Below are 26,207 nucleotides of genomic sequence, written 5' to 3'. Positions count from 1 at the left end.
AATTAAACTGACAAAATACTGATGTTCTGCAGTGCCATCTAGGGTAAAAGTTGTACTCAGAGCTTTACCCAAATGCAAATCCCAACTAACCATTCAAGCCAAGGCCAGTAGTACGGATGTCAAAGGAAATCTGTCCTGGGGGTGGGAGGCATGAAACCCACTGTGCTTTAATTAGCTTTAATTTAATCTGCATCGACTCAGGGGATCTTGCAGATCTCCTTTTTTTAAAAAAAAAAATGCGTAACAAGTAATTTATGCAAATTACGGCCATAATCTGCAAATTGTGCTGCAGTTTGCACAAATTGCATCTGAGATTTGCATAAATTGCAGCTGCAATTTGTGCAAATTGCTTTTTTCGCAATTAATTACACACACAAAAAGAATCCGTTCCTGGATTTTGGGAAGAAACCCGCAGCTGGACTGGCAAATGCAAGCTGAATCGGGGATGCTGTGGAAATCCTGCCAGCCCAAAAAGGGGCCAGATTTCCAGCGACGGACAGCCCTAGCTGATAGCTTTCCACCATTGCTGCAAGATTCTTTCCTGAAAACCATTCCCTTCACTCACAAAGTAGCAAGGTTGCATTGCTGCGTAGTGTGATTCTTTGCCCACAGTAGAGTAATCCCTGCATTCTGGGTGAGTTTACCGTCCAAACTGGGCCTGGCTAATCTCAGCAGCAAACTTTCTGCTTGCACTGTGTACATTTGATCATGCCATGTTGCTTATTGGGGGTACTTTAAAGGCTCTGGTTTTGTCAGTCCTGAAATGTATTGCTGGGCTGCTTGTCCTACTTCCTGGTCCTCAACCATCCCCCCTTTAAAGGTAGGACAGAGAAAGCATAGTGGATGTCCTGCTGCCGGTCCGCACACAGACCCGTTCCTTGATTTCACCATGCATGCGGTACTGTCTTGTTTTTTAAAGCTGCGTAATTATCAACAGTTTTTTTTGCAGGGGAGGTATGGAATAATTAAAGAAAGTGTTTGGTTTGCACCACTCTGATTGATTGGAGGTGCTAACAATGAGTGTAAAGTCATTGAGGTAGAAGGACAATGGATTTGCCCACTGTATTTGTAGCTGAGTTTACGAAGGCCAATAAAATATTGTGACAAGCTAATCCCTCTTTCTCAGTGTGTGTGTGTGTGTGTGTGAGAGAGAGAGAGAGGTGTGTGTGTGTGGTGGCATAATTGGATTCATAGAATCATAGAATAGCAGAGTTGGAAGGGGCCTACAAGGCCATCGAGTCCAACCCCCTGCTCAATGCAGGAATCCACCCTAAAGCATCCCTGACAGAGGGTTGTCCATCTGCCTCTTGAAGACCTCTAGTGTGGGAGAGCCCACAACCTCCCTAGGTAACTGATTCCATTGTCACACTGCTCTAACAGTCAGGAAGTTTTTCCTGATGTCCAGCTGGAATCTGGCTTCCTTTTTGAGCCCGTTATTCCATGTCCTGCACTCTGGGAGGATTGAGAAGAGATCCTGGCCCTCCTCTGTGTGACAACCTTTTTAGTATTCTGCTTAGTGTATGTGACCAGTGTCATGGGCAGAGCTTTTGACCCCAATTCAAGGGCTGCTTGCGTGGGCTTCCGTTAGGATGTTTTTTCTCCTTGTGTATCGTGCCAGTTTATTGGCATACGGGGGTCCTTGTTTCTACTTGGTTACTACTCAACTTCAATCTTCATCCCGAGAACGAGATGCTGTTTTGACCTGTAATCTTCACAGCCTGAGATCTAGATATCTTCGAGATTGTCTCTCCTGATACCCATCCCCAACCATCTTCGTCTTTCAAACCATCCGCTGCTTCATAAAGTCTCAATGCGTCAGCTTCGATAGTTTGCTGGTAGAAGCAGGGCCCTTGCCGATGTGGCCCCAACGCAAGCAGAATGATTTCCTTATGGGGTTGAGGAGTTGCTCTTCCGTGCTTTCATTTACAAGGAGTTGTTATTGCTTTGTCATTTTCGGCATTTGGATCTCTTGGATGGATTTTCGTTCACTGGCTCTTCTGAATTTTTAAAGCTTCTTGCTTTCTTTTACTAATACTTTTTATATGGCTGTTTTCCATCTCCTTGTAGACCACTTTGGTTTGGGAAAGTAGCATATAGAGGCTTAAAATAAGTAAAAGAACGTCCTTTGACTGTCCAGCTGACTGCTGATTCAGCAGCATCTCCAGCCTTTCAGTTTTGCAATTTGTTGATTCGTAGAAATGCATTGTAAAGAGATGCTCGACTTTTCTGACTGAAGGGTTTAATATTTGTTAGAGCCCTGTTCTGAGAAATGAGCCCAGTCTTCAACTGGTAGGCCATAACAGAAAAGACCCTCTTCTTAGTAGCTACCCATTTCACTTCTTTTGGTGGGGGATCATTGAAGACTATCTTTGTGTCTAGGCAAGTATATATGGGAGGAGACAGTCCTTCAGGTAACCTGGCTTCAAGCTGTTTAGGGTTTTGAATGTTAACGCCAGCACTTTGAATGTGGATTGGAAGTGGACTGGAAACCAGTGCAGATGGAAAAGTACTGGCATCATAGGATCAGTTTAGCTAGTCCCCATTAACTATCTCGTTGCCTTATTCTGGACCATCGGAAGTTTCTGAGCCATTTTCAAAGGCAATCCCACATTGCAGCAATCCAGATGAGAGGTTATCAGAGCGTGGATAACTGGAGCTAGGCTATCTCTGACCAGATAAGGATGTATTTGGTATATCAGTCTAAGGTGATCAAAGGTGCTCCCTGGCCCATTTCTCTCCCTGGTCCAGATTGTAGCAGGCCATGAATCAACCGGAAAAGCTGTGCTGAGGAGATGCAACGGTAGTGCAATATTTGCCACCATCACTGCCTCAGTCTCAGTAATGAGCTCTAATGTGTGTTCAGTCAGACTTCACATGAGTTTTCCTCCACCCTCATTCCAGCCATCTTCCCTCTTACTTCATTGCCCTCTGCTCAGAGGGAGAAGGCGCTTGGCATGAGCATGTCAACTGCTAGAGTTATCTCTGCAGAGTGATCTGGGCTTTAACAGGAGGACCAGCTCCATCTTCAGAAAAATCCCCCAGTGCTCATTGGAATCTTTTTAGCTTCTGTGGGTCGACCAGTTTAATAGATCCCCCACCCTTTCAGAGGGGAAAAGCTGCTGGGGGACTAAATAGGAAGTGACCCTAACCATGACAATGGAATAAATGTTAATTCCCCCACTTTCAGATCACCATCATTCTGCCCAGTTGAGAAAACCAAATCAAGCGTGGGTCCCCTTTCATGAGTTGGAAGTTGAGCTCCCCAGAACAATCATTCTAAGGGTCCTCAGCACCAAATCTGAGACTACCTCCATCAGCTCAGGCAGGAGGCTGAAGGGTAGTGGGTTGGGTGGTATGCCAGCAGAATCCCTAACCTGTCCTGGGTACCCAAAAACAAGGTTCAAACACTCACAATTGATACTTGAATGGGCAGAAAGTCTAGAGAGGGAGACAAAATTCCTATAGACTACAGCAACCTACAATAATAATAATAATATTTCTTACCTGCCTCTCCATCCTGATTGAGGCGGAGAACAACAGTAAGTATAAAATACTGATTAAAAACATAGTATACATTGTTAAAACTTCCTAAAAATCATCCTAAAATTCCACTGGATAGGCCTGGTGGAAGAGATCAGTCTTTATAGCTTTCTTAAATGCTAAAAGGCTGTTAAGTTGACGAGTCTCCTCCAGCAGGCCATTCCACAGTCTGGGAGCAGCAGAAGAGAAGGTCCTCTGGGTAATACCTGTCAGACTAGTTTTGACTGGCTGAAGGAAGTTCTCCCCAGAGGACCTGAGTGTGCGGGGCAGATTGTACGGGAGAAGGTGATAGTTGATGTTGCACTGGAGGGTATGTGAAGACAAGCTGGTAAGGCACAACTGGGAGAGACTGGTAATTGGTCTCAGTAATACACACTAGGTCTCAGTAATACACATTAGGTTGGCCCTCTCATCCACAATGAATGAGAAAGATTTTGTTTTGGACTGACTTGTCATTCAGCAGCAGCTGCAGCAAGAGACCTGAAGACAAACTGGTAAAGCAGCCAGGAACTATCTGGTTGGAGGAAGACCCAGAAGAAGAGAGCTGTGTAGCTGCTCTTCCCAACTTGCTTGTTAATAACCCAATGCCAAAATTAAGTATTTTATGGTTGGCTAAACTACAATGGATAAACACTAGCAGTGGTTATATGACAGCCAGCCAGATCCTAAATGAAGCTCAATATGAATTTAACCAGGGTGTTGATGCCTTTGGTTTGCATTGAAGCTGGCAATTGCAAAGATTAGTAGCGTTATGGAAATGAGACATGGGTACTAAAAAGTGCATCTTGGACAGATAATTTCCATGCAGATAATTTGCCGTAAAAATTTATATCACAGTCCTTAAAACCGTCAGAGGTTTACTCTGTCTAGGGAAAAGTGATTTATGTGGTATTAAAATACTTTTTACATTGCAGTCCTTTAGATTTAATGTTTATTGCCTATAAAAATGAAATCTTCCTGTGGATATTCAAAAGTTTTGGTGCTATGTGAATTATATCCTCAACTTAGACGCTTGAAATGCTTTGGAGAATGCCATAAATAAATGGTTGGATGTTGTTACCAAGGATTTCTCCTGCGTCGAAAATACTGACTTGAGTGTCGAAGCCATTTGGCAAGTAGGGCATGGCTGACCTTGGAGGTGGGTGATGGGGATTAGGGACAAGGAGTTATGTGCAATTATTTTAAATGAACCTAGAGAAGACGGTGTCTTTTGAGGTGAGCAAGGTTGAGGTCAGCATTTTCCAAGGAGATGCTATTAGAAATTTGCAAGTGAAGTCGCATCCATTTAGCTTTTCCAGGAGATTTTAAGTTTTGCACAAATGCCTTCTAGAGCTAATTATGTATTATTATAATGTGAGTTGTCACGAGGACTGGTGTTGCTCACGCGTGCTTGTGTTGCGGATTGGGGTGCATACAGCAAGGATTTCAGGGGCTTGGGTGGCTGGTAGTGCACCTCTGCGTGTTCTGTGCACAGGCAGAAGGGGTCCCCTCCGTGGGATGTGTTGGGTTTGCCCTCACTACGATATTTATTATTATTATTATTTATTTATTTATTTATTTATATAGCACCATCAATGTACATGGTGCTGTACAGAGTAAAACAGTAAATAGCAGGACCCTGCCGCATAGGCTTACATTCTAATAAAATCATAGTAAAGCAATAAGGAGGGGAAGAGAATGCAAACAGGCACTGGGTAGGGTAAACAGGCACAGGGTAGGGTAAAACTAACAGTATAGAGTCCAAACAACATCAGGTTTTAAAAGCTTTAGGAAAAAGAAAAGTTTTTAGCTGAGCTTTAAAAGCTGCGATTGAACTTGTGGATCTCAGATGTTCTGGAAGAGCATTCCAGGCGTAAGGGGCAGCCGAAGAAAATGGACGAAGCCGAGCAAGGGAAGTAGAGGCCCTTGGGCAGGCGAGAAACATGGCATCAGAGGAGCAAAGAGCACGAGCGGGGCAATAGTGTGAGATGAGAGAGGAGAGATAGGCAGGAGCTAGACGGTGAAAAGCTTTGTAGATCAACAGAACAAGTCCGCTGCTTTCAAGTCTTGTTCACCTCTGTTACGTCTCCCACCCCCACCCACCCACCCTCCCGCTTTCTCCCAGCACCCGCCATGTCTCTCTCCCCCTGTCAAGTTTCCAACCTTGCCCTCCTGTTGCTGCAGCTGTAAAAACTGCCTGGTGTGGGTCTACAGCAAGCTGGCCTGGTCCAAACGCCTGCCGCTGATGGATCCTTCCTCAGACGCAGACGTTGTGGCCTGAGGTGTCCCTGGAGATCCACCTGTACCTGGAGTTTACTGTACCTGGAGTACTTTTATCTCGGCCTTTAGCCAAAAAGGCTCCCAAGGCGGCTTACAAAAACGTTTCTTACGGTGTATAATTGCGAGAGGCTGCATGCAACTGTGAATGAGCGTCTCCACGTGCTTATCTGTAGAGAAGATTATTGGGGTTGGATGGGATGGCAACACAAAGTAGCGGAAAGAATTAGTGGTCGGTTATACTATGTTCCCGCTGACCATATTGAGGCATAAACGTCTGGCCAAGTTTGGCCCCAGGGTCCGGTCCGATAGGAATCAAAAGCACAGTACTTTGGGGTTTTCACTCCAGATCAGTACACTGTTTAGTTTATTGCACGAGCCAGAAAGGGCTTTTCTTGTCTGAAAACCAAATATATTGCAATTTGAGATTCTGTGGCATTGTGTTCTTGCTCTGTGGCATTACACGCACAATGGCAAGCTTCCAGTTGCACCTCAAATGGACTTCTAATGCAGTCTTTCATACTTTTGGAATGCCCCATTTACAACGACTGCTACTTAATATTTCGCGCGCGTGCTTTTACCGCCCTTTTTAAAAGTGATTTAGAATTGCTTGCCATCGCAGCAAATCCAGTGATATGGCTGAGTCAGGCCCCCGTTTTAGAGGGGTATGAAAGAGAAGGCACACCGTAGTTAGTCACTAGGAGAATTTCTGGTCCAGGTCCGAGTGATCCCAAAAGGTGGGAGCAAGTTGCTATATGAGACAGGAGAGGAGAGTTTGCAGTTTGCGCAAGTTGAAAGTTCCTTGAAAGTTCATTCTCATGACATCAGAACCAGCCGAGTGAGTCTTTGGCAGAGGTGGGATTTGAACCCGGGTGTGACAAACCCAACCTCCCCCCCCCACTTTAGAAATACCAGGTCTCCTGTCTTCCAGCCAAACTCGCTGTGAGCACTGATAATCTCATGTTGGCTGTCAAATTTGAATAGTAATCCTGAAAGGGTTCAGGATTGTTTGCTTGAAGTTGTAGCAGGAAGTATCCGCTAATGTTTGACTAATAGGTCTTGGTCTTCACAAAAGAAAATGTCTAATAATTCAAATGTTTGGCAGACAAACAAATGATGGAAATTAAAAGTATGCGCTTGGGTAAAGCAGGCTGCAGCGGTAAAGCTCTATACCTGCTGTCCTACGTTGAGTAAGAATCTTCTTTTTGTGACTAGAATGGGAAGTCGGTTCTTCAGGCCCTTCATTTAGTATGTGTGCAAATTTTAATTGAGTACTGATTGATTAATCAACTCAAACATAGTTGATTAATCAACTCAGACTTCTTCGATTGGGAAGTAACCGTACTAGTAAGCATGTTGGTGATCTAATGAGGTGTTGTGTGTCGGCTGTGATAAACTATTACAGAGCAGTCCTAAATCTCACTGTAGGGCAACTGAGGGGTCTGGAAGTGCTCCGTTCCTAGAGGAGAGGAGATCTATTCACGGGGTGATACCTCTGCCCATGTGACCCCTGGTGTGTCTGCAGAAAGTACCACTGGCAGGGGTCATGCAGGGGTGTGTTGGGTGTACTGGAGCCAAACAGCCTAGGAATGAGCCTCAAACCTATGCCAGCCTTGACCTGGCATAAGGATTTTCCCTCTCTCTGAAAGCAATAGTAGAAAAGTTAAAATATAGCACTGTGGGGGTGCAAACCCCCCAACATATCCTGCCCTGGCTGCAGCAAGCATCGACCACTTGCTCTGTCTGTCATCTATCCATACTCCCGGTTATCAACTTCATTTCCAAACCTGCTGATTACGCTCCTTGTGGATGGGAGAGTCAAAATGTGTGGGTTTCTTTGGTAGACACCTAGCAACCAGTACCTGAGAATCCCTGCTCTAGGCTACACTCCTCATTCAGATAGTGGGAGCTCATTATTACCAGCCTCCATAATTAATTCTTGACTCATCATTGTCAGTTTCATTGGGGAAAGAACCTGAAATAGATATTCATAAACTTACACGCTTTTAGCAAAAATGGTGAAAGGTTCATTTGTCCATCCTAAGATTTCTCAAAAGGATATAACCAGAAAATTTGTACACTGATTTTACAGATGCTTGATCTTAGATACGAAATACTCTCGGTAAAGCGATTGACAGGTTTAATTTCAGTAAATTTCTAAAACCTCTCCAGTATCTAAATATTTTGATTTCCATCTTGTTCTACTCTTCTCTCTTTGTTCCCCTGTATCAAATATCTTCCCTTATTGATAGATTTCTTTTGTGGCCTTAATTTTAAAGTGTAAGATTTTTAATAGGTTGGTTGTAGTTATGAAAATGGGATAGATGTTTACCCATCTTGTACCAGCCTTGAGCAAGGTCAGTGTATGGAAACTTAAAGAGATAAATTGGTCTTTGACTTCCAGAGCCTCAGATATCTTTTTGGGGAGAGATACTTACCTGAACAATACCAGCATTTGCATTTCAAGGCGTGAACTATACCTCAGACAGCTAATTCAAGGTGTGTGCACTTTACAGTTTGCAAAGAGGGAAATAAGCACTCCCAGTCAGTAATTTAGAAACTGTAGCAGGGCATGCAGCATAAAGGCTCCTGTGATCCCAAAGCACCCTCCCACAGAGGAGCTGCCTGTTGCACCTCTGCATTAGTCACAGTTCTGACCATGCTGTTGTGTTTCTCAAAACCTCCTGCCTTCTTGGGAGACAATAGCGAGGCCTGCTAAGTAATCCACAAAGTTTTATTCAAGCACTAAACATCTGTTCCCACCTGAAGGGAGTCTAATCTCTAGGAACTTTCCCCTGGGCAAAACTATGCAAACTACGTGAGACAATTGTCCTTTCAAGAAAAAGGGAAAGCCTTTTCCCAAGACGTGTTAACTTCAGAGAGGGTAGTTCTGAGGCAGCTTCTGACGGGATGCAAGCTGGGCTGACTTTCTCTCGCCATTATTATTATTATTATTATTATTTATTTATTTATTTATTTATTTATATAGCACCATCAATGTACATGGTGCTGTACAGAGTAAAACAGTAAATAGCAAGGCCCTGCCGCATAGGCTTACAATCTAATACAATCTAACAAGCCTTCCTTTCGCTCCGCCTGTTTTAGTCTGCGGCGTACTCTAGGATCAGCTAACCTGTCCATGCTCTCTCCTTTGGAAGAACAACATTCCCACTAACTGTATATTATTTGCCCTTGACGAGATAAGCTCTGGAGAGGGTTCACTCCTAGCTGGTGAAGAGCCCATGAGAGCTTTCTCCCCCACTGGTACAGGCTGGCCTATTTCTGGCACCGACTCCTCTACTTCAGAGTCTGATTCTGATTGATCACCTGAAACACCTTCTTCCAACCTAGGAGGAGAAGGGCTAGACATGACACATGCCTTCCCAAGACACATTCCCAGGATGGAGACTCACACAGAATCATAGAGGGTGGGCTCCTCTGAATGCCAGTAGTTCTTCTTCTTACAGCAAGAGTCAACCTTTTTGGAGTGGAAGAGTGAACCGGTGTGCATGGGCTGTGCTGAACCGAAATACGTCAAACCACAGGTTTGCTGCAAAGCGCTAAAAAATGCCGAAAACATTCCGCAGTATTTTTTTTTTCCACCGATCCTTTAAAGTAAAGATGTCGCTTAGCTGTGGCCACGCAGAGTTGTTCACACAACCTTTAACCCCAGAACATAGCCGCATGTGTGAGTCTTTCATGGCAAAGTGGCCCTTGGGAATGGCAGCGTTTTCTGAGAACGTGACCTCACGGTTGCCCCATGGAGCAGAGGGGGGCGGGCGGGGTGCATTGAAAAAGAGGCCTTTGTGGAGAGACCGTTTGCCCTACTGCTCTTGCCATAGCCCATCCCTCCACATATGGTAGGTGGCTGCATCTGGGAGGAGGAATTATTTCACCAGGGAGGGTGGGGGAATGAAGTCATCTGTTCCATCAGCTTGTAAAACCAAACTAATTAACAGACAATCAGCATTGATTGAGGCAGCTGCATGCTCTGGGGACCAATTGGGAACACACACGGCCTTTGCAGAACTGTTGTTTATTACTCTCAGGGCAAGGCGCTGAATTTGGGTCATTTTGGTTGCCCGGATTGGGGGCTTCTGAATGACTGTGGGTAGCTAGTTACCATCAGTGTTTGACCAACCCCTGTCCGGTGTGGGGTCTGACACTCATGCTCATTCGCTATGTTTCTGTGGCACTGCTGCGTAGATTGTGCTTGGTCTAGAACAGGAAATTATTCCAGTCCAGAGAGCTTTCCCATGGTCCATTCGGAATGAAAGTCCAAAGCAACGCAAACAGGTATGTCTACCTGGAGTGCTAAAAAGCCAGGTGGCTTGTCCTCCAAGAATGGTTAATTAGTTCTGCCTACCTGGACAGACATTCCTGCTGTTTGTCAGTGAGCACGTTGGAAACCTTTCAGAGAGCGCTTTTATTATGTAGAAGTGTTTTTGAGCGTTTAATTTTTGCTTCAACAATTCCCTTCGTAGGTGACGGCTATGACCTGCTTTTCAGCTGATGACATTATTTTGAGAGGCACTGGATGAAAGCGTTCCGTTGAATCACACTGACTCGGTCCATGGTCCAAGTTTTGGTGTGATCCTCTCTGACTGGCAGCAGCTATTCAAGGTCTCAGGCCGAGAGATGCCTTTCCCAGCGCTGCCATTTTAGATTAGCACCACCCAGTATGCCAGCCCCGTCAATGAGCCCACAAAAGTTTCTGCGCTGCTAAGAGGCTAGTATCCTGTGCTTCTATGCTGGTCTCCTTCTCTGTAGCTGGAGATGCCCCCTTCTCTATAGCCAGCGAGGGAAAGCAGGGTACCAACTTTTTTCAGCTGGCTAGAAAAAAAGAACTCCTGACTTCTACCAAGCAGACCAGCAGAGGACTGACCGATGACTTGGTGTGTCATGTTGTCCGTCCCCCCCTACTCCACACTGCATTTCTGTGCTGCCTGTGCTTAGTCCAGAACCAAGGAGACAGACAGAGAAGTGATGGAGTGTTTTGTCCTTCCTCTACCAGCCGGCTCACTCGCCTGCATGGAATTCCTGATCACCTATGGCGACAACCTATGAGTTGTTAAGACAAGGCCGAAGTATGCCAATGTGGCATAGTGATTTAAATTTTGGACCAGGGCTTGGGGGACCAGTTTCGAATTGCCTCTTGTTCATGGAACCCGCTAGCTGACCTTGGGCCAGTCATGATCTCTCCTCCCGACCTACCTCACGGGTTGGTCGTGAACATAACATTAGGCCGCAGGGGTGGGAAACCACGTATACCGTCTTGTGCTCTTTGGAGGAAAAGGGGGGGGGATATAAATGTAATTAAGAAACAAAGATGGATTAGGCTGACATCCTTTTGAGAGCCCTGTAATCCTTTGACACGAAACAGCTGCTGCCAGTCTGTGTGTAGGCAATACTTAGCTAGGTAGATCAAGGGCCTAACTCAGTCTAAGTTACTTGTGTTTCCTGGGTTTAGTGCAAGCAGTGTACCCTTCCTCTCACTGGCTGGCCTGAAATGCTATATATGCTTTAAGCTACTGATGGAAGAATGGAACAAAACCGTAACGTGCTGCAAAAGTGTGCTATAGGAAAGCAGCCTGTGCTTGATACTTCGCTGTGTTCACAAGTGGAACCTGGGGAGGTGTTCTCCCCCTGCCCTGCCCTCACAGCCACTGGAATGGAGTATCCTGGCAGAGGCCATGGCTGGCTGGAACCCTGAACAGGGGCACTCCATCCTGCACCATGTTATTGCAGGCCTCATGTCCCTCTTTTAAAAAAAAGGCTCACCAGATTAAAACCAGCTCAATGACATGTGGGAACTGTCGTACAAACCAAAAGATCGTGGCCCTGTGCTGGAAAGGTATCAGATTTGGTACCAGGTGTGCCACCCTGGGAAGGGCGTTCCACATGTGGGCATTGATTGATTGATTTCAGCATTTTTCATCCCGCCCTTTAGCTGAAAAGGCTCTCAAGGCGGCTTACAAAAATATTTTTTTAGTCCCTGCCCACAGGCTTGCAGTCCCAAAAAAGTGACACAAAAGGAAAGCGGGTTGGGAAGGATGAGGGGGAGTTTCCCTCTTCCATCACCACCTCTTTTAATTCAGAAGGGAGGGGCAGCTTTGAGGATGAGCCTCTGATGATGATCATAATGTTTGGGCAGGTTCGTGTGGGGCAAAGGCGGCTCTTTGGATTGCTGGATCACAGCCAGAGCGAGTTTAATAGTGGAGCAGAACTTTTGTGCCCCCTGAGGAACCTCAGCAGACAAAATCCTTCCGGGGGTGGGGGGTGGGGGGAACGACTCTTCTGCCCAATCTTACGGTGTAAGAAAGCAGTGCTTGTAGCTTGGTCTCAGCAAGAATCTAGTTTCTAGTAGCGAGGACACGGGTATGCTCTTTAAGGTCACTAAAAATCCACCCTAGAATCATAGAATCATAGAATAGTAGAGTTGGAAGGGGCCTACAAGGCCATCGAGTCCAACCCCCTGCTCAATGCAGGAATCCACCCTAAAGCATCCCTGACAGAGGGTTGTCCATCTGCCTCTTGAAGGCCTCTAGTGTGGGAGAGCCCACAACCTCCCTAGGTAACTGATTCCATTGTCATACTGCTCTAACAGCCAGGAAGTTTTTCCTGATGTCCAGCTGGAATCTGGCTTCCTTTAACTTGAGCCCGTTATTCCGTGTCCTGAGAAGAGGATCGAGAAGAGATCCTGGCCCTCCTCTGTGTGGCTTCTTGATCTGGCCTCCATGGAAAGGGTTGCTCCTGTTTCTGGTTTGCTGTCTGACTCTTGCCGTGGGCAGTTTTCGTTTTCAAAAACTGGCTCAAGATCTTTCAGGATTTTGTGTAGCAAACTACTAAGTCTACTTGATCTAAGCATGACTGTCGTGTTTTCCATTGATTCCATAGACGTAAAGTCCATTTCACTTAGACCAGAATCTCTCAAAATATCCACAGGTTTTATAAAACCTCTAAATTGGAAATGAAATCGGTTTCTTAACAGATCTGCAATTTCGTCTGAATCTCTATGACTCTCTTTCGGTATTAATTGTGGCCCTTCTCACAGTCTGGCTTCCCCCGCCCTGAATAATCCTCATTTTTGGCAGTGGGAGGGGTGGGGGTGGGAGTATATTTTGGTCTCTTCTTTTTAACAGATGGTTAATATCTTTTGAAAAGTCCTTCTGCTTAGCTGTTAACCACATTGGTTTCTGTTATATGTGTGTGTGTGTGTGTGTGTGTGTGTGTGTGTGTGTGTGTGTACACACACACTCTTTTTGGATTCTTGACTCTGGGATGAATTTCAAGGCTGGTTTGTCCAACTGTTAAGGATTTCCTTCTTTTTATAGTAGTTTCCCCATATGCTGTGACATTCCAGATCAAAATCTGCTAATATGCTGCCGTTGTATTCTGCAAAATGGAGGGCTTTTCCAAGTAAATATTTGACACCTTGGATATGTCACTTAGCCCATGTATTACCTTAAATTCTGAGTTTACCTTAATGGATGTGCAGCCTGACCTTGTGCGTGTGTTTATGTAAAACCTTAGTGAGTTTAAACAAGCTTACTCTCAAGTAACTATCTGAAGAATAGGAGCCCTAGGCTGGCAGTATAGAATTAATTTAAAATTTGGGCATCTCCTCTTCATGGTGAGAAAAAAAATAATGTTTAAAAGTTGAATTGCTGTGATCCTGAGACAGAAGACGTGTACTCCTCAAGGCACCTTTTTATACAGCCTGCAGGTTCTTGTTAGATTCCAGCATTATTTAAAAGAAAAAGAAGACGTTCCTCGCCTTCAGGGCTCCTGAGCTAGTGCGATGGTAAAAGTAAAAAATAGGGGGGAAAATGCTAACGGCTAAGATGGAGCAAGGGAGACAGGAAAGGCCAAGGGAACATCAATACTTCCCCTTCCAACACACACATGGGGCTAAATGCCATCAACTGCCCTGTGGGAATAAGGGAGAAGGAGTGAGGGACACAGGAGCAGGCTGAGAGAACATCAGGGCCACTCCACTTGGACGGCCTACCCAAGGCCTTCACCTTTGCTGAAAACCCATTTGATTTCCCCCCACTTTTCCGTCCCTCTTTCCTTGTGTGTCATGTCCAGAATTCGAGGCAGTAAGCCTGTGTGCGCCAGTTGCTGGGGAACATGGGTGGGAGGGTGCTGATGCACCCTGTCCTGCTTTGTTGGTCCCTGGCTGACTGTTGGTTGGCCGCTGTGTGAACAGAGTGCTGGACTAGATGGACCCTCGGTCTGATCCCGCAGGGCTCTTCTGATGTTCTTATGTAGATCGGAAGCCTGTGGGTTTTATTTTACTGTTCGATTGTAAGCTGTTTTGGATGGATGGGGGATAAAAATACTTTAAATAAATAAATATTGAAAAGCAAGCTTGCCAATGAGGTGTGGAATATATTGCGGTATTGGTGAATTTGACTCAACGTGTTATCATTGGGAAATGAGTTTACATGCGCCCAATGGGTTTTGATTGCAACCTATGCAAACAACGAGACACAGATCATGCGATTGACATGCAGTTAAAATAGCATATTGCCACTTTCTGTATATCTCATGTGCGCCCTCTTGACTTTGAATGGCGGGGGCCATGTGGCACACACGTAGTAAAGTTTGACTTTGCAGCACTGACCGGCTACAGTGTTGGGAGCCTGTTGTTCATATAGCCCAAAGTGGTTGCATCATCCCCAGGATTTCTGAAAGGCTGCAGAGAGGTAGAAATATTGCGCTTAACTGTACAGTTGGCGGCCGTAGGCTGCTAACTCTCCATGTGGCACAGTATTTATTTATTACATTTATATTCGTCTGTGTTCAACCATCAGTTTTGCCACCCTCATCTCTGCAATGTTATTCATACGCTTGGAAAGGTTGCAAATATGAGAATAACTAAACTGATTGAATAGGGCCTGGCCATAACTGTCCAGTGTCCTCAAAATGTGATGCTGTCTCCATCACCAGTTTGGACGGAGCACAGATAACAGAGAAGTGTAGATTCCAACTGCAATTAAGAGTTTAGAAGTGAGTTTCGGAATTGTGCGCTCCCTCCCTGGAGCAAATTCCAACCTCCTGCCTTAAATGTATTTAAGGGACACATTAGCACCTATGTTAACTACGGTTAAAGCTAACCAAGTCCTTCTCTTGTTCAGGATTCCTAAAAACGGATGAAAGCCAGTTAAGGATCCCTTAGGATTAGTCTTAACATTATTGCAGGTGTATCCCTTAGCCACTTAGTAGTAGTAGGAATTTGCTCTGTGGGGAAGAGTTAATGATCCCTGGACAGTTATGTCCGTTTCCACCTTTTATTTCCCCATATTTTTTTGGGAAAAAAAAATGTTTTGGTAAGCTTATAAGCACTGTAGGATGGGTGAGAGCTACTCAGCTCCGCGTCCATGCACAAAGGGTCCTTGAACATGCTCAGCTTAGTTGGTTTGGGAGCCTGGGGTCAGGTTGTGGGGTCAGGTTCCTTTTGCCATGGGAAGCTGGCTGTTCCAGGCCAGAAGTGAGCTTGCTATTGCAGAGAACCCCTCACTTAGCTCCTGCCTCGCTGGTGAGCTGTTTTTCTCACTTCTCATGAACATCAGATTTATTCGCAATGAAAGGAAATCGATTAGAAGTAAAGAAAAATCTAGAGGCAAATCCTCCCCGAAGGTACATAACACAACTTCTATTGACTTCGTGGGGATGTGGTGCCCATACTTGAATTTAGTGCTTAAATGGAATGAGCAGAGATATGAGGAAAGCCTTGTAGAGCGATGCAGAAATAGATCGCAGCTCAGCTAGAGCACTGTGCCAATATTTGTCCGCGTCGTTCAGTGCGCCTGAAAGGGAAAGAAGCCTGTTGGGTATGGATGGAAGAAACGATGGGGAGACTGGCGGATGTACGTTAGAGCAGTGCGACAATGGAACCAGTTCCCTAGGGAGGTGGTGGGCTCTCCCACACTAGAGGCCTTCAAGAGGCAGCTGGAGAACCAGCCGTCAGGGACGCTTTAAGGTGGATTCCTGCACTGAGCAGGGGGTTGATTTGATTTGATTTATTACATTTATATACCGCCCCATAGCCGAAGCTCTCTGGGCGGTTTACAAAAATTAAAAACAGTGAACATTAAAAAGTATACAAAATTTAAAACCATCGAAAACATAAACAGGATAAAAACAACGGTATCCATTTGAAAACAACAGTTCTGGGGTCCGTTAAAAAACAAACTTAACGTTGTTAAATGCCTGGAAAAAGAGAAAAGTCTTGACCTGGCGCCGAACCGATGACAATGTTGGTGCCAGGCGAGCCTCATTGGGGAGATCATTCCATAATTGGGGGGCCACCACTGAAAAGGCCCTCTCCCTTGTTGCCATCCTCCGAGTTTCCCTCGGAGTAGGCACTCGGAGGAGGACTTTAGATGTTGAGCTCTGTGTACGGCGGGTAGGTTCCAACTCTACTATTCTATGATTCTGTGGTAATAGCATGAGAGGCATATGGCTTTACTGTTGATGTGGAGTCCATTGCAATTGTTCCTAAGAAAGGGAAAGTCATTGTGGGCTTTCTGACGAGCTGAAGAATAGGACATTGGCCAAGAGGTGACTGCTCTCAAGAGAACCCGTTCCCATACATGGAAAGGGCGAGAGAAATAAAACCAGCGCCCTTCCTGAGACTTGCCTCTAGATCCTGAAAAACCTGAAAGGTCAAAGAACACAAAAGCGGTGGTATTTCGTAGTTGTTCATAATGTCAAGATTCATGCGAAAGAAGCAGATCCACTACACTGCTAGTATAGACTTGCGGCCTATCGAGAGACTTGTTTGTTTTCTGGCTTTTCATGCCTAAATTGTCCTCGCCCAAGGAAACCAGAGGAGTGTCATCTGTGTGGATTGTATTCACGTGAGGGCATCATGCAGAGGCCTATGGGAGCCATTGAAAGATGGATAATGGGGTAGTTAAACAAAGTCATGGTTCAAATGCGGGATCTAAAATAATTTGGTGCTGAAGTTGATTTGCTTTCACCACCACTGGGTTTTTTTGAATTACTTTTGTTTAAGAGGTTCTGAGCATAATTAAAATTATTGCTGTCTTTTTTTCTTCTTCTTCTTGATAGAGGGAGCTTGATGCCACAGCGACAGTTTTGGCTAACCGACAAGATGAAAGTGAACAATCAAGAAAGAAACTTATTGAACAAAGCCGCGAGTTCAAGAAAAACACTCCAGAGGTGAGCTGCAGTGCTAATTCCACACAGATTTCCTTGCCTAGCAAGGGACATGCATTTTTTCAATGGAAGCGGACTTGAGTGGCCGTTACTTTCAGGTTGTTCCTCGGACTCCTGTTTTGTGAATGGGGTATTATAATCATTTGGTTGAAGGTGAGGGCGTCCGACTTCATGCGGTCTACATTGTAACGCTTGAGACGGTCAGATTTTCTGCGAGAAACTTTCCGCTGCTTTTTTATTTACATAGAAAACGTTCCGTTTCTAAAGATGCGTTGTTTCCACAAAATTAATTAGTAACGTAATAAAGTGGATAGAATGCCAGTCGAATCAGATGGCTTTGTAAATGTAGAATTCTGATTACATTACCTGGGAAATATCTATATATCTAATCCATAGTTATTGGAGCATGCTGAAATGAATATGTTAGCAAGTTTCAGTGCCTTCGTTTATTTCCCCCCCCCCTTAGATTTAAATAAAGGAAGGGGAGGATCCCAAGAAAAATAATTTGCAAGTAAATTTTTGCGTTTGCCTGAAAGCAACATCTAAACCACATTTAACTTTGCTTTTTTATTTTTTATTTCCTTTTGTTGCCTGAGGTAAGATCCCAATTTTCATGGCTGGAAGCGATAGGTCATAGGCTCTTCTGTGTGTGGTTGTGTGTTGAGTTACACAAAATCAGCAGGCATAATAGAATGGGAATGGTTTTGCCGTCATGGCTATAGAGATGGTTGAGACCATGAGAAGCCTGAGCCCAGTTCACCTATCTATGCTCCTGTTTGTTATTTTGTTTTACACTTTTGTACCTTTTGGAAGGGAGGAGCCGTAGGTCGGCATTAGAACATTTGGCTTGCTTGTGTAGAATCGTAGAATAGTAGCGTTGGAAGGGGCCTATGCAGGAATCCACCCTAAAGCATACCTGACAGATGGTTGCAGAAGGCCCGTAGTTCAATTCTCCCACATTTCTGCTTAAAAGCATCTCAGGCAGCGGGCCTGGAGTGGAAATCATCTCTGTCTGACTGTTTGGAGAACTGTGGCTGGTTGGTGCTACCAACACTGGGTGAGATGGACCAGTGTTCTGGTTCACTATACAGCAGCGTCACGTGTGCTAGACTCTTTCCCCTAGCGAGCTTGGTTTTCAAGGTGCAGCCCAGATTGTGGTGCAGATACTGGAACTGCTTGGCTTCAAAAAGAGGACTGTTGCTCAACAGTGTGGCTTGTGGATGGGAAGGCTCTTTGGTTCCCCCCCTCCTGCTTGTGAGAAGCCGATATTTGATGGAAGCAGGAAAAATGGGACTCTTGGTCTCTCCGTTCTTAGGAGACAGATGTTACACAGAGAACTGAGAGTTGTAGAAGATGGCGTTGGTGATGAGCGGGATAATATAGCTGAGAACCTCCTCTAACCGGAGTCCCTCCAGATGTTTTGTCCTACAACTCCTATCAGCCTCGGTAGGGATGATGGGAGCTGTAGGCCAAGACAGCTGGGAACACCCAGTTTGGGGAAGGAACTTTTGTTATAGGGAGTATGTTTGGTATTTGGGGGCAGGGGGAATTGTTAAAGGAAATCAACTACTAACACAGCCTTTCCCAACCTGGTGTCCTCCAGATTTTTTGGACTACAGTTCCCATAATCCCCAGCCACCATGACCAGTGGTTAGGAATAGTGAGAGTGGAAATCCAAAGCGTCTGGAGGGCACCAGGTTTTGGGAAGGCTGTTCTGACACACTAACAACAAAAACCAAGCCAACAGCTTTGATAGCATAATTCACAGCGAATGAATTTGTGATGAGTTTCCGCATAGAATGATGAGACACACACACACACAGAGAGAGAGAGAGAGAGAGAGAGAGAGAGAGAGAGGGAGGGAGGAAATGCTAGATGCAATAAGACAAAGGAATGTAATTATCCTATGTTGTGTGCAGGGGGAATACTAGTTGAATATGTCATATTGGCACCATTTCCCCTGTTTCTCTCTCCTTGAACTCATCAATCTCATTTCTCAGTCTTTGCCCTCGTTTCCTACAGATTATGTCGTCCTTTCAGCTATTGGGACCTTCTCCCCCACACGCCCCTGGAAGCTTGGAGTTATCAACAGATTCCAATAACTTCTTAAAATGGATTGGGCAGCTAACTTTGAAATGCTTGTAGCTCTCTTACCACATCTCCTTACGAGGAAGACATGATGATGATGTGTGAGATGCGCTTGCTGAATATGTTAAAGTCGGTACACACCCTATCAACAGAACTGCGTACTCTTTATTAGCATGGTTAATTTATTCCCTCGTCACTCCCACAAGATGTGGTGATTATTGTTACTAAAACATAAATGAAATGGGATGAGACAAATTCATGAAAGACAACACGTTTATCAGTGGCTAAATTAAATCTGCATGTTCAGATGCAGCTGGGGGCGTGCGGTGAGGAAGGGCTCGTGCCTTCATGCCACTGTGGGAAACGGGATGGACTAGGTGGGCCAAGTCAATCACTAGACCTTTCAGCATTCCTGACCATTGGCTATGCTGGCAGGGGCTTCCGGGAGTTGAAGTCTAACACATCTGGTGATCTAGCATCTGCCCAACACTGGTGTAGGAGGCTGAAACTCACAATAGGGAGACACCCCAATCTACACACACACACACACACACACACACACATTCTGGACAAGGATGGTGTTCTGACCCTTCCTGGAAACTGGTATTTATTCTCTTCAGCAGAATAGTAATTTGGTGTAGGTAGGAAGACTGGGCGAAAAATCCCACATATCTGGTCTTCCAATATTTTTTTTAAAATGTGACTCTGGTGGCCAAGAATTTAATTATGATCTCCGTACTGGACAGATTAGACAAATTCTTGGAGAAGAAGGCTATTAGCCCTGATGGCTATATTCTACTTCCAGTATCGGGGCAGCCTGCCTGTGTATACCAGTTGGTGGGGAACATGGGTGGAAGGGGTTGTTGCACTCAGGTCCTGCTTGTGGGTTTCCTGTGGGCAGCTGGTTGGCCCCTGGGGGCAGAAAGCTGGATGGACCCTTGGTCTGATCCAACAGGGCTCTTCTTATGTTCTTACATTATTATTTTCATTGTCTAAGGGCTGGCTCTTAAGTATTTAGTGCCAGCTCATTTGGAAGAAAAATAGGACCTGGTTCATAGATAATGAGAAGCTACTGTGGATGAATTTCCCTCTGGAGTTTCTTGTTGCAGCGGTGGTGGCCATTTTGAACATTTGAGCTGCGGTGGGGTCACACCATCGCTTGCTGTTATGTGCAAACGTGACGAGAGGTGTTGGGGTGCTTGACCGCCCACCCACCCACCCCTGGATTCTGGGTGGTTTGTCAATTACCACCAACCATCCTGCCAGGTTTGCACATAACGGCAAGCTATGACATGCCCCTGCTGTGGTTCAAATATTCAAAATGGTGGCTGCTGCCTCAACAGGAAGCCCTACGGGGAAATTCATCCATGGTGGTTTCTCGTTCTGTGTGAACTGGACCTATGATTCCCGCCTTGCTTTGTTGGTCGGTTGAGATGGCCGTAAATGTAAGCATTTGAGTTAAACAGCCCTCTTGTTTGGTAACGCAAATGTACTGCGTGCATCCATTGTGTCTATGTCTGTTTAGTCTTTGCATATTACAGCTTTGCGTCCTTCTTCCTGGTTCCTTGAACGAGTTGGCTCTGTGTTATGATTCAGAAGGCCCCAAGGAGCAAAGCTATACGCATTTTGGGTGTGTTTGGATTTATCGCCGATCGTGATGTGTAAATCAGGCAATCGAACACCTGCTCATGTCTCATTTGATCACTGCAAAAAAATAAAATAAATCTTGCCACCTACTTGGGCTCATCTTTTCAGGTTTTTGGGGTTTTTTTGTGGTCATCAATCTGTGTACCGTGATTGTGCATGCTTCTCTTGGGACCGCAACTTTAAAGTGGGGTCAGTTTAAAGAAAAGGAAGAGACCTGTCCATCTAAGTAGCTACCGTGTACTCGATAATGTAGTTCCTGCATGCAAAGACAGAGGACAACGCACGGGCAGCAAAAACCAACAGGGCCATCTTCTGCCTCCTCAGGTGATTACAGGCAACGGTAGCAGGCTCTCATCAGCATAAATGAGGAAAATATCGGAAGAACTGCTCAGGCAGAAGGAAACAAAGGCTTGGTCTGTTTTTACAATGATAATAAGCATTGCAATGAACTTCAGGTGTTCCAAATTAAATGTAAAAGATTCTCGTAAAAGACCACCGGAAGGAATTACCTGTGTGTTTAATAGAATCTTTTTTTTTTTTTATCCTGCTCCTCTGTGAAACCATATTTTAAACCTTCCCCAATTTCCTACAAAATAAAATCACAGCAGAAAAAGAAAATAAAACACTGCAAAGCCCAAGAATAAACTAGGGTTTAGCATTTGACTGGTCACAAAAGATTATGACGTGTCAAACGTTGGTCAGGTTTTTTTTTAAAGTCTGCAATCCTGAATGTGCGTTCAAGGGAGTAAGCCCTACTGAACACAGTAAAGAAGATAGGATGGCGCTGTAAAAGTATTGCCGGTATTTGAACGAAAGCAACAATGTTTTAATGAGCAACAGGTTGATATGTTTACTAATTGCCAAAACAGAACAGTTAAATAATGAAATTAACTTTTGGAAAAATAGTAATTCATGTACATTATGCGAAGATAGACATAAGAACATCAGAAGTGCCCTGCTGGATCACACCAAGGGTCCATCTAATCCAGCACTAATCACACAGTGGCCCACCAGCCATCGGCCAGGGACGAACAAGCAGGACATGGTACAACAGCACCCTCCCACCCATGTTCCCCAGCAACTGGTGCACACAGGCTTACATTACCAGTGTTCCATCTAGTTTAGTACTAGTAGTGGCCATTCAGAATTTCAGACAGAAGTCTTTCTCCGCCTGCCCTAACCTGGAGATGCCAGGGACTGAACCTTGGAAAAGATGTTCGCTACCACCGAACTATGACTCACGACCTGCCTCTTCCGGAAAGGAGCGTTCCCTCTCGTTTTGGGAGTTGCCCTCGGAAGCGCTGCCTTGTGGCTGCAAGCCGTAGGGGCCGCTTACGGGCCAAGTCCGATGTAACTGGCCCCACGCGCAAGGCTGCTAGGATTACTGCCCTTGGTTACAATGCAGACTCAGTCATCTCAGCTACAAATTAGGGCAGCTTGCTAGTCTTCCAGTCCGTTAAATTCCTCATCTCAAAACGTTTAATGATGCAATAAGCGTGTTTGCGACAAGGAATACGTAGTCTGCAAGATACTTTACAGAGCCTACGAAGCTGCAGCGGAAGCCTCTTAATTTAATCTGTCCTGTGGGTCGCGGTGGGGACGATGGGACGGGAAGCCTTTTTCATGTGACGCAATGCCAGAGTTCGAGGTTTTTCAGCTCCCTTGCTGTGCTCTGGGCAGCAGGCAGCCTGCGTCTGGAGGAGTTTCTTAAAATCGTTTCCCTTTCACGTTTTCCCATGGCAGGGTCTTGCCACAGGTTAGTCGTTAAGTGCGTCTTGTCTCCCAGCTTCCTGCGTGCTACTGTCCAAGATGCCTGACGAGGCTTTTCAAAATCTGTTGCAAGTAAATTGGTATTTAGACGAACCCTGGAGCAGCCTCCTCCCTCCTCAACTGTCAGTGGCAGTTAGAGCTCTGAAATGTCTGCACACAGGGCTGTTTGGATGCTTTGGAGAGGAACGAGAAAGACCCACTCAAGTAACTCCTCTTAGCAAATGCCCGCCTTGCGTTCTGGGCTGTCGTGTTTCCAACGGCATATAGAGGGTTTGGTGCCTTCGGGAACAGAAGCAGCAACGCCGGCTGCCTTAGTGGGAGAGACGCAACGTCTGTTAAGACTAAGTTCTTGGTGGTGAAGTGCCTTACAACTCGTGTACTGGTGACTTGTTTCTGTGTTTCGGCCTTAATTGGCAGGCAGGCGCGTTTGCAGGGTGAGACGCTGTTGCAGGCATTCCCGTGTTGACGTTGGAAAGGAGTTTTCTAAAACTTCAAATTCAAAGATTTCTTCTGCTACTGCTCCCCCTCTGGGTCTTGTTGCCTTATCTCAGAAAACATCAGGAGCCATGAGTCTGTTCTAGGGCATAGTGTCAGCAGCAGCAGCCAGAGGCTACATCCCTCAACAACTTGAAGCAGGGTTTGATCACGATTGCTACCAAAACCACGTCTTGGTTGAATAGACCTTGTCGAAGGCATCGCTGTCTTTTTGGCAGGCATGTGTGAAGAGTGTTCAGGTGGTTACCTCATGATGCATTTAGGATATTTAAATCTGTTGTGAACTGTCTGACATGTGAACTGCCTCAGCTGATGGGAATCTTGTTTCATTTCCAATTTTTGTAACGTGAATAATTCGGGTACTTTGTGTTCACCCGAGACTCCTCCTGGGAAGCATGCAAAAACACCCCCAGTCATTTCCGGAATAACCAGCTCTGTATAACTTTTAACTCGTCGGTAGCTAAGTGCTTCATCCAGATATAATAGATCATATGTGTTCCATTTCTTCTCGTGTGTGTGAATGTTCGCCTCCCCTTTACCCTGTTCTACATCTGCTCAGCATAAACCCTGGTTGACACGAACCTGGGTGGCGCTCTAAAACTAGCTTTTGCAACCCAGGCTCCAAACTCTCTCTTAGCCTGTGTTAACAGGAATCAGATATACCACAATACCAAGGTGGGTGGCATTTGCAGGGACAAGGAGCAAATGTGCAGAGATTTGGGTTGCTCTTGGTTCTTTAGCTCTAGTTAAAGACCGGTTCATGTTCCTTTTCACTGGCCGAATGCTGGTGCGCCTTCTAGCTACAGAACCCAGGTTCTGTGAGTTCCCTTTTGCATAGTGAGTTCCCTTTTGCATCCGTGTCTCGGGAAAAGCAGCCAGATTTTAGAGGCTCAAAAAGAGATCTTTGTTATATTGTTAAAGCCACGGGCCCTCTAGGGAGTTCTTGTCCCATTGTAAATCGGTAGAGAGCGCTCCGAGGGAAAATTTATGCATTAACCCCACAGTGAAAGTTTGGGTACGGCTGACAAAAGGTGATATTTCTGGACAAGGCCTTCGCTAGGACTGTACGTTAGGTACTGTTACATAATGGTGATATCATGTGTTTGAATTTTCTGTAGTTAGCCACTTTAAAATATAATAGTTAATTACAGGGTGTTCTGACCATTTCAGGATTAAGGCTGCCTGAAATGTATACTGTGTTAAAACTGGTGCGGGTGGGTGAATGGGAGAGAACTTTGCCAGCTGTGCAGCTTCTTAAGAGGTCCAGTAGATCTAAATCTTAAGCATTCTTTATTAATTTTGAAAATGTGGTTGATCTTGATAATTTCGAATCTCCGCAGCTACTCTTAAAAGCTCAACCCAGCCACAGAGATACCAGGAGAAACGCTTCTTTTTTTTAACCAAAGGCTCTAAACTGCTTTGTTCTGTCTGCCAGGAGAAAAGATCACAAGTGCGAGAGTTTGGAGAGTTCACACGGACCCCAAAGCGAAATGCTTTTTATTTCCTCGGGTCTGGAGCTGGGAGTATCAAAGGTGGAAACTGAGCCGGCTCTGGTCTAGTTGAGTACTTTAGGTTTCGAAGTGGCGTGATACTGTGGCCGCAAATGGTGATGTGGATGTTGGCTTTTTAATAGCCGTTCACAGCTGTACCTGTTTAAAGCCTGGTCCAGATGCAAGACGAAACCCTGCAATTTGAAGGATGCAAGATGAAACCTCCCAGCATGGCAATTTCTAGGCTCTGTCCTAAGATGATTAGAAGTCCCATCCTGGATCAGACCAAGGGTCCATCTAGTCCAGCACTCTGTTCACACAGTGGCCAACCAGCCATTGGCCAGGGATGAACAAGCAGGACATGGTACAACAGCACCCTCCCGCCCATGTTCCCCAGCAACTGGTGCACACAGGCTTATTGCCTCGAATACTGGAGATAGCACACAGCCATCAGGGCTAGTAGCCATTGATAGCCGTTGCCTCCAGGAATATATCCAACCCCCCTTTAAAGCCATTCAGATTGGTGGCCATCACTATATCTCGTGGCAGCTGGTCGGCCACTGTGTGAACAGAGTGCTGGACTCGACGGACCCTTGGTCTGATCCAGCAGGGCTCCTCCTATGTTCTTACGTTGCATTCCCCAGTAACTGGTGTACACAGGCATACTGATGCACAAGATGTAGCACAGAGCCATCGTGGCTAGTAGCCATTGATAGCCTTCTCCTCCAGGAATCTGTCTAATCCCCTTATTTATTTATTTATTTATTTATTTAGAATATTTATATACCGCTCCCCATTGAAAAATTTCGGAGCGGTGTACAAGGTAAAATGAAAATAAAAACAGAATAAAACAGTTAAAACAAAATTTAAAAAGAAGCAAAAATCAGAAATCCAAGGCTGCATGTTAAAGAAAGGCTTCTTGGAATAAAGATGTTTTCAGGAGGCGCCAAAAGGAGTACAAGGTTGGCGCCTGCCTGACCTCCAGAGGCAGGGAGTTCCACAGGAGGGGGGCCACCACGCTGAAGGCTCTTCCCCTGGTGGATTCCAACCGGAGGATGGATCTAGGTGGAACCACCAGGAGCAGGCCCTTGTATGACCTCAGTGACCGGGCAGGTTGGTAAGGGAGAAGGTGCTCTCTCAGGATTTATTCTTTTAAATCCATTCAAATTAATGACCGTCACTACATCTTGTGGTCCTCGGAGAGAACTGTCTGTGCACTGCGAGAAGTGAATTAAATAATTCAAAGCTTCCACAAGGGATGCTGTCGCTGTGCATATGAGTGAGTGCTTGTTCTGACTGTACCCCTGTCTTGTCTAGGGGTGGATAATTCTGGCTGCCTTTTTGCATTGGGAGTGACTTGAATGAGATGATTGTGTCTGATGCTGGAACACCCCAGAATGCCTGCTCTGGGCTTACCACCTTCCAGGGCACGTAATACTTGTCATTGCAAACTCCAAACCTTTTTCAGCCATGAGAGTGAAGTGTTCCTCCATTCAGAAAACAAGGCTAGCTCAGCTGTCAGAAATTTGGCAAGGTCTGCACTCGCGTGCCCAAGCTCCCCATTATGAACGTCAGGGCTGAACTGCTCGCTTATGGATCTTGCCTGCGGTCAGATTTCGTGTCTTAAAATGAGTGGTGGAGCATGGTGTTATAATTGTGAGCGGGATTGAGCCTGTTCAGTCCACACTTCAGGCTCTGTGGTTAGCAGAACTGTGGTTCTCTGAGGTTAGC

The 26,207-nt window shown here is 45.5% G+C and overlaps 1 protein-coding gene across 2 annotated transcripts in view; it reads left to right on the top strand.

The window, feature by feature from the left end:
* Positions 1-26,207, top strand: part of CUX1 (cut like homeobox 1) — a 313,297-nt gene that overhangs the window by 51,419 nt on the left and 235,671 nt on the right. For both annotated transcript variants that reach the window (XM_063146717.1, XM_063146718.1), the window contains exon 2: positions 16,879-16,989. In XM_063146717.1, coding sequence (XP_063002787.1) covers positions 16,879-16,989 — 111 coding nt within the window. The remainder of the gene's footprint in view (positions 1-16,878; positions 16,990-26,207) is intronic.

Source organism: Elgaria multicarinata, chromosome 22, assembly GCF_023053635.1.
Source record: "Elgaria multicarinata webbii isolate HBS135686 ecotype San Diego chromosome 22, rElgMul1.1.pri, whole genome shotgun sequence".
In the NCBI taxonomy this organism is placed as follows: Eukaryota; Metazoa; Chordata; class Lepidosauria; order Squamata; family Anguidae; genus Elgaria; species Elgaria multicarinata.
Note: the sequence above shows the minus strand (reverse complement) of the source record. Positions and strands in the feature narration are given on the sequence as shown.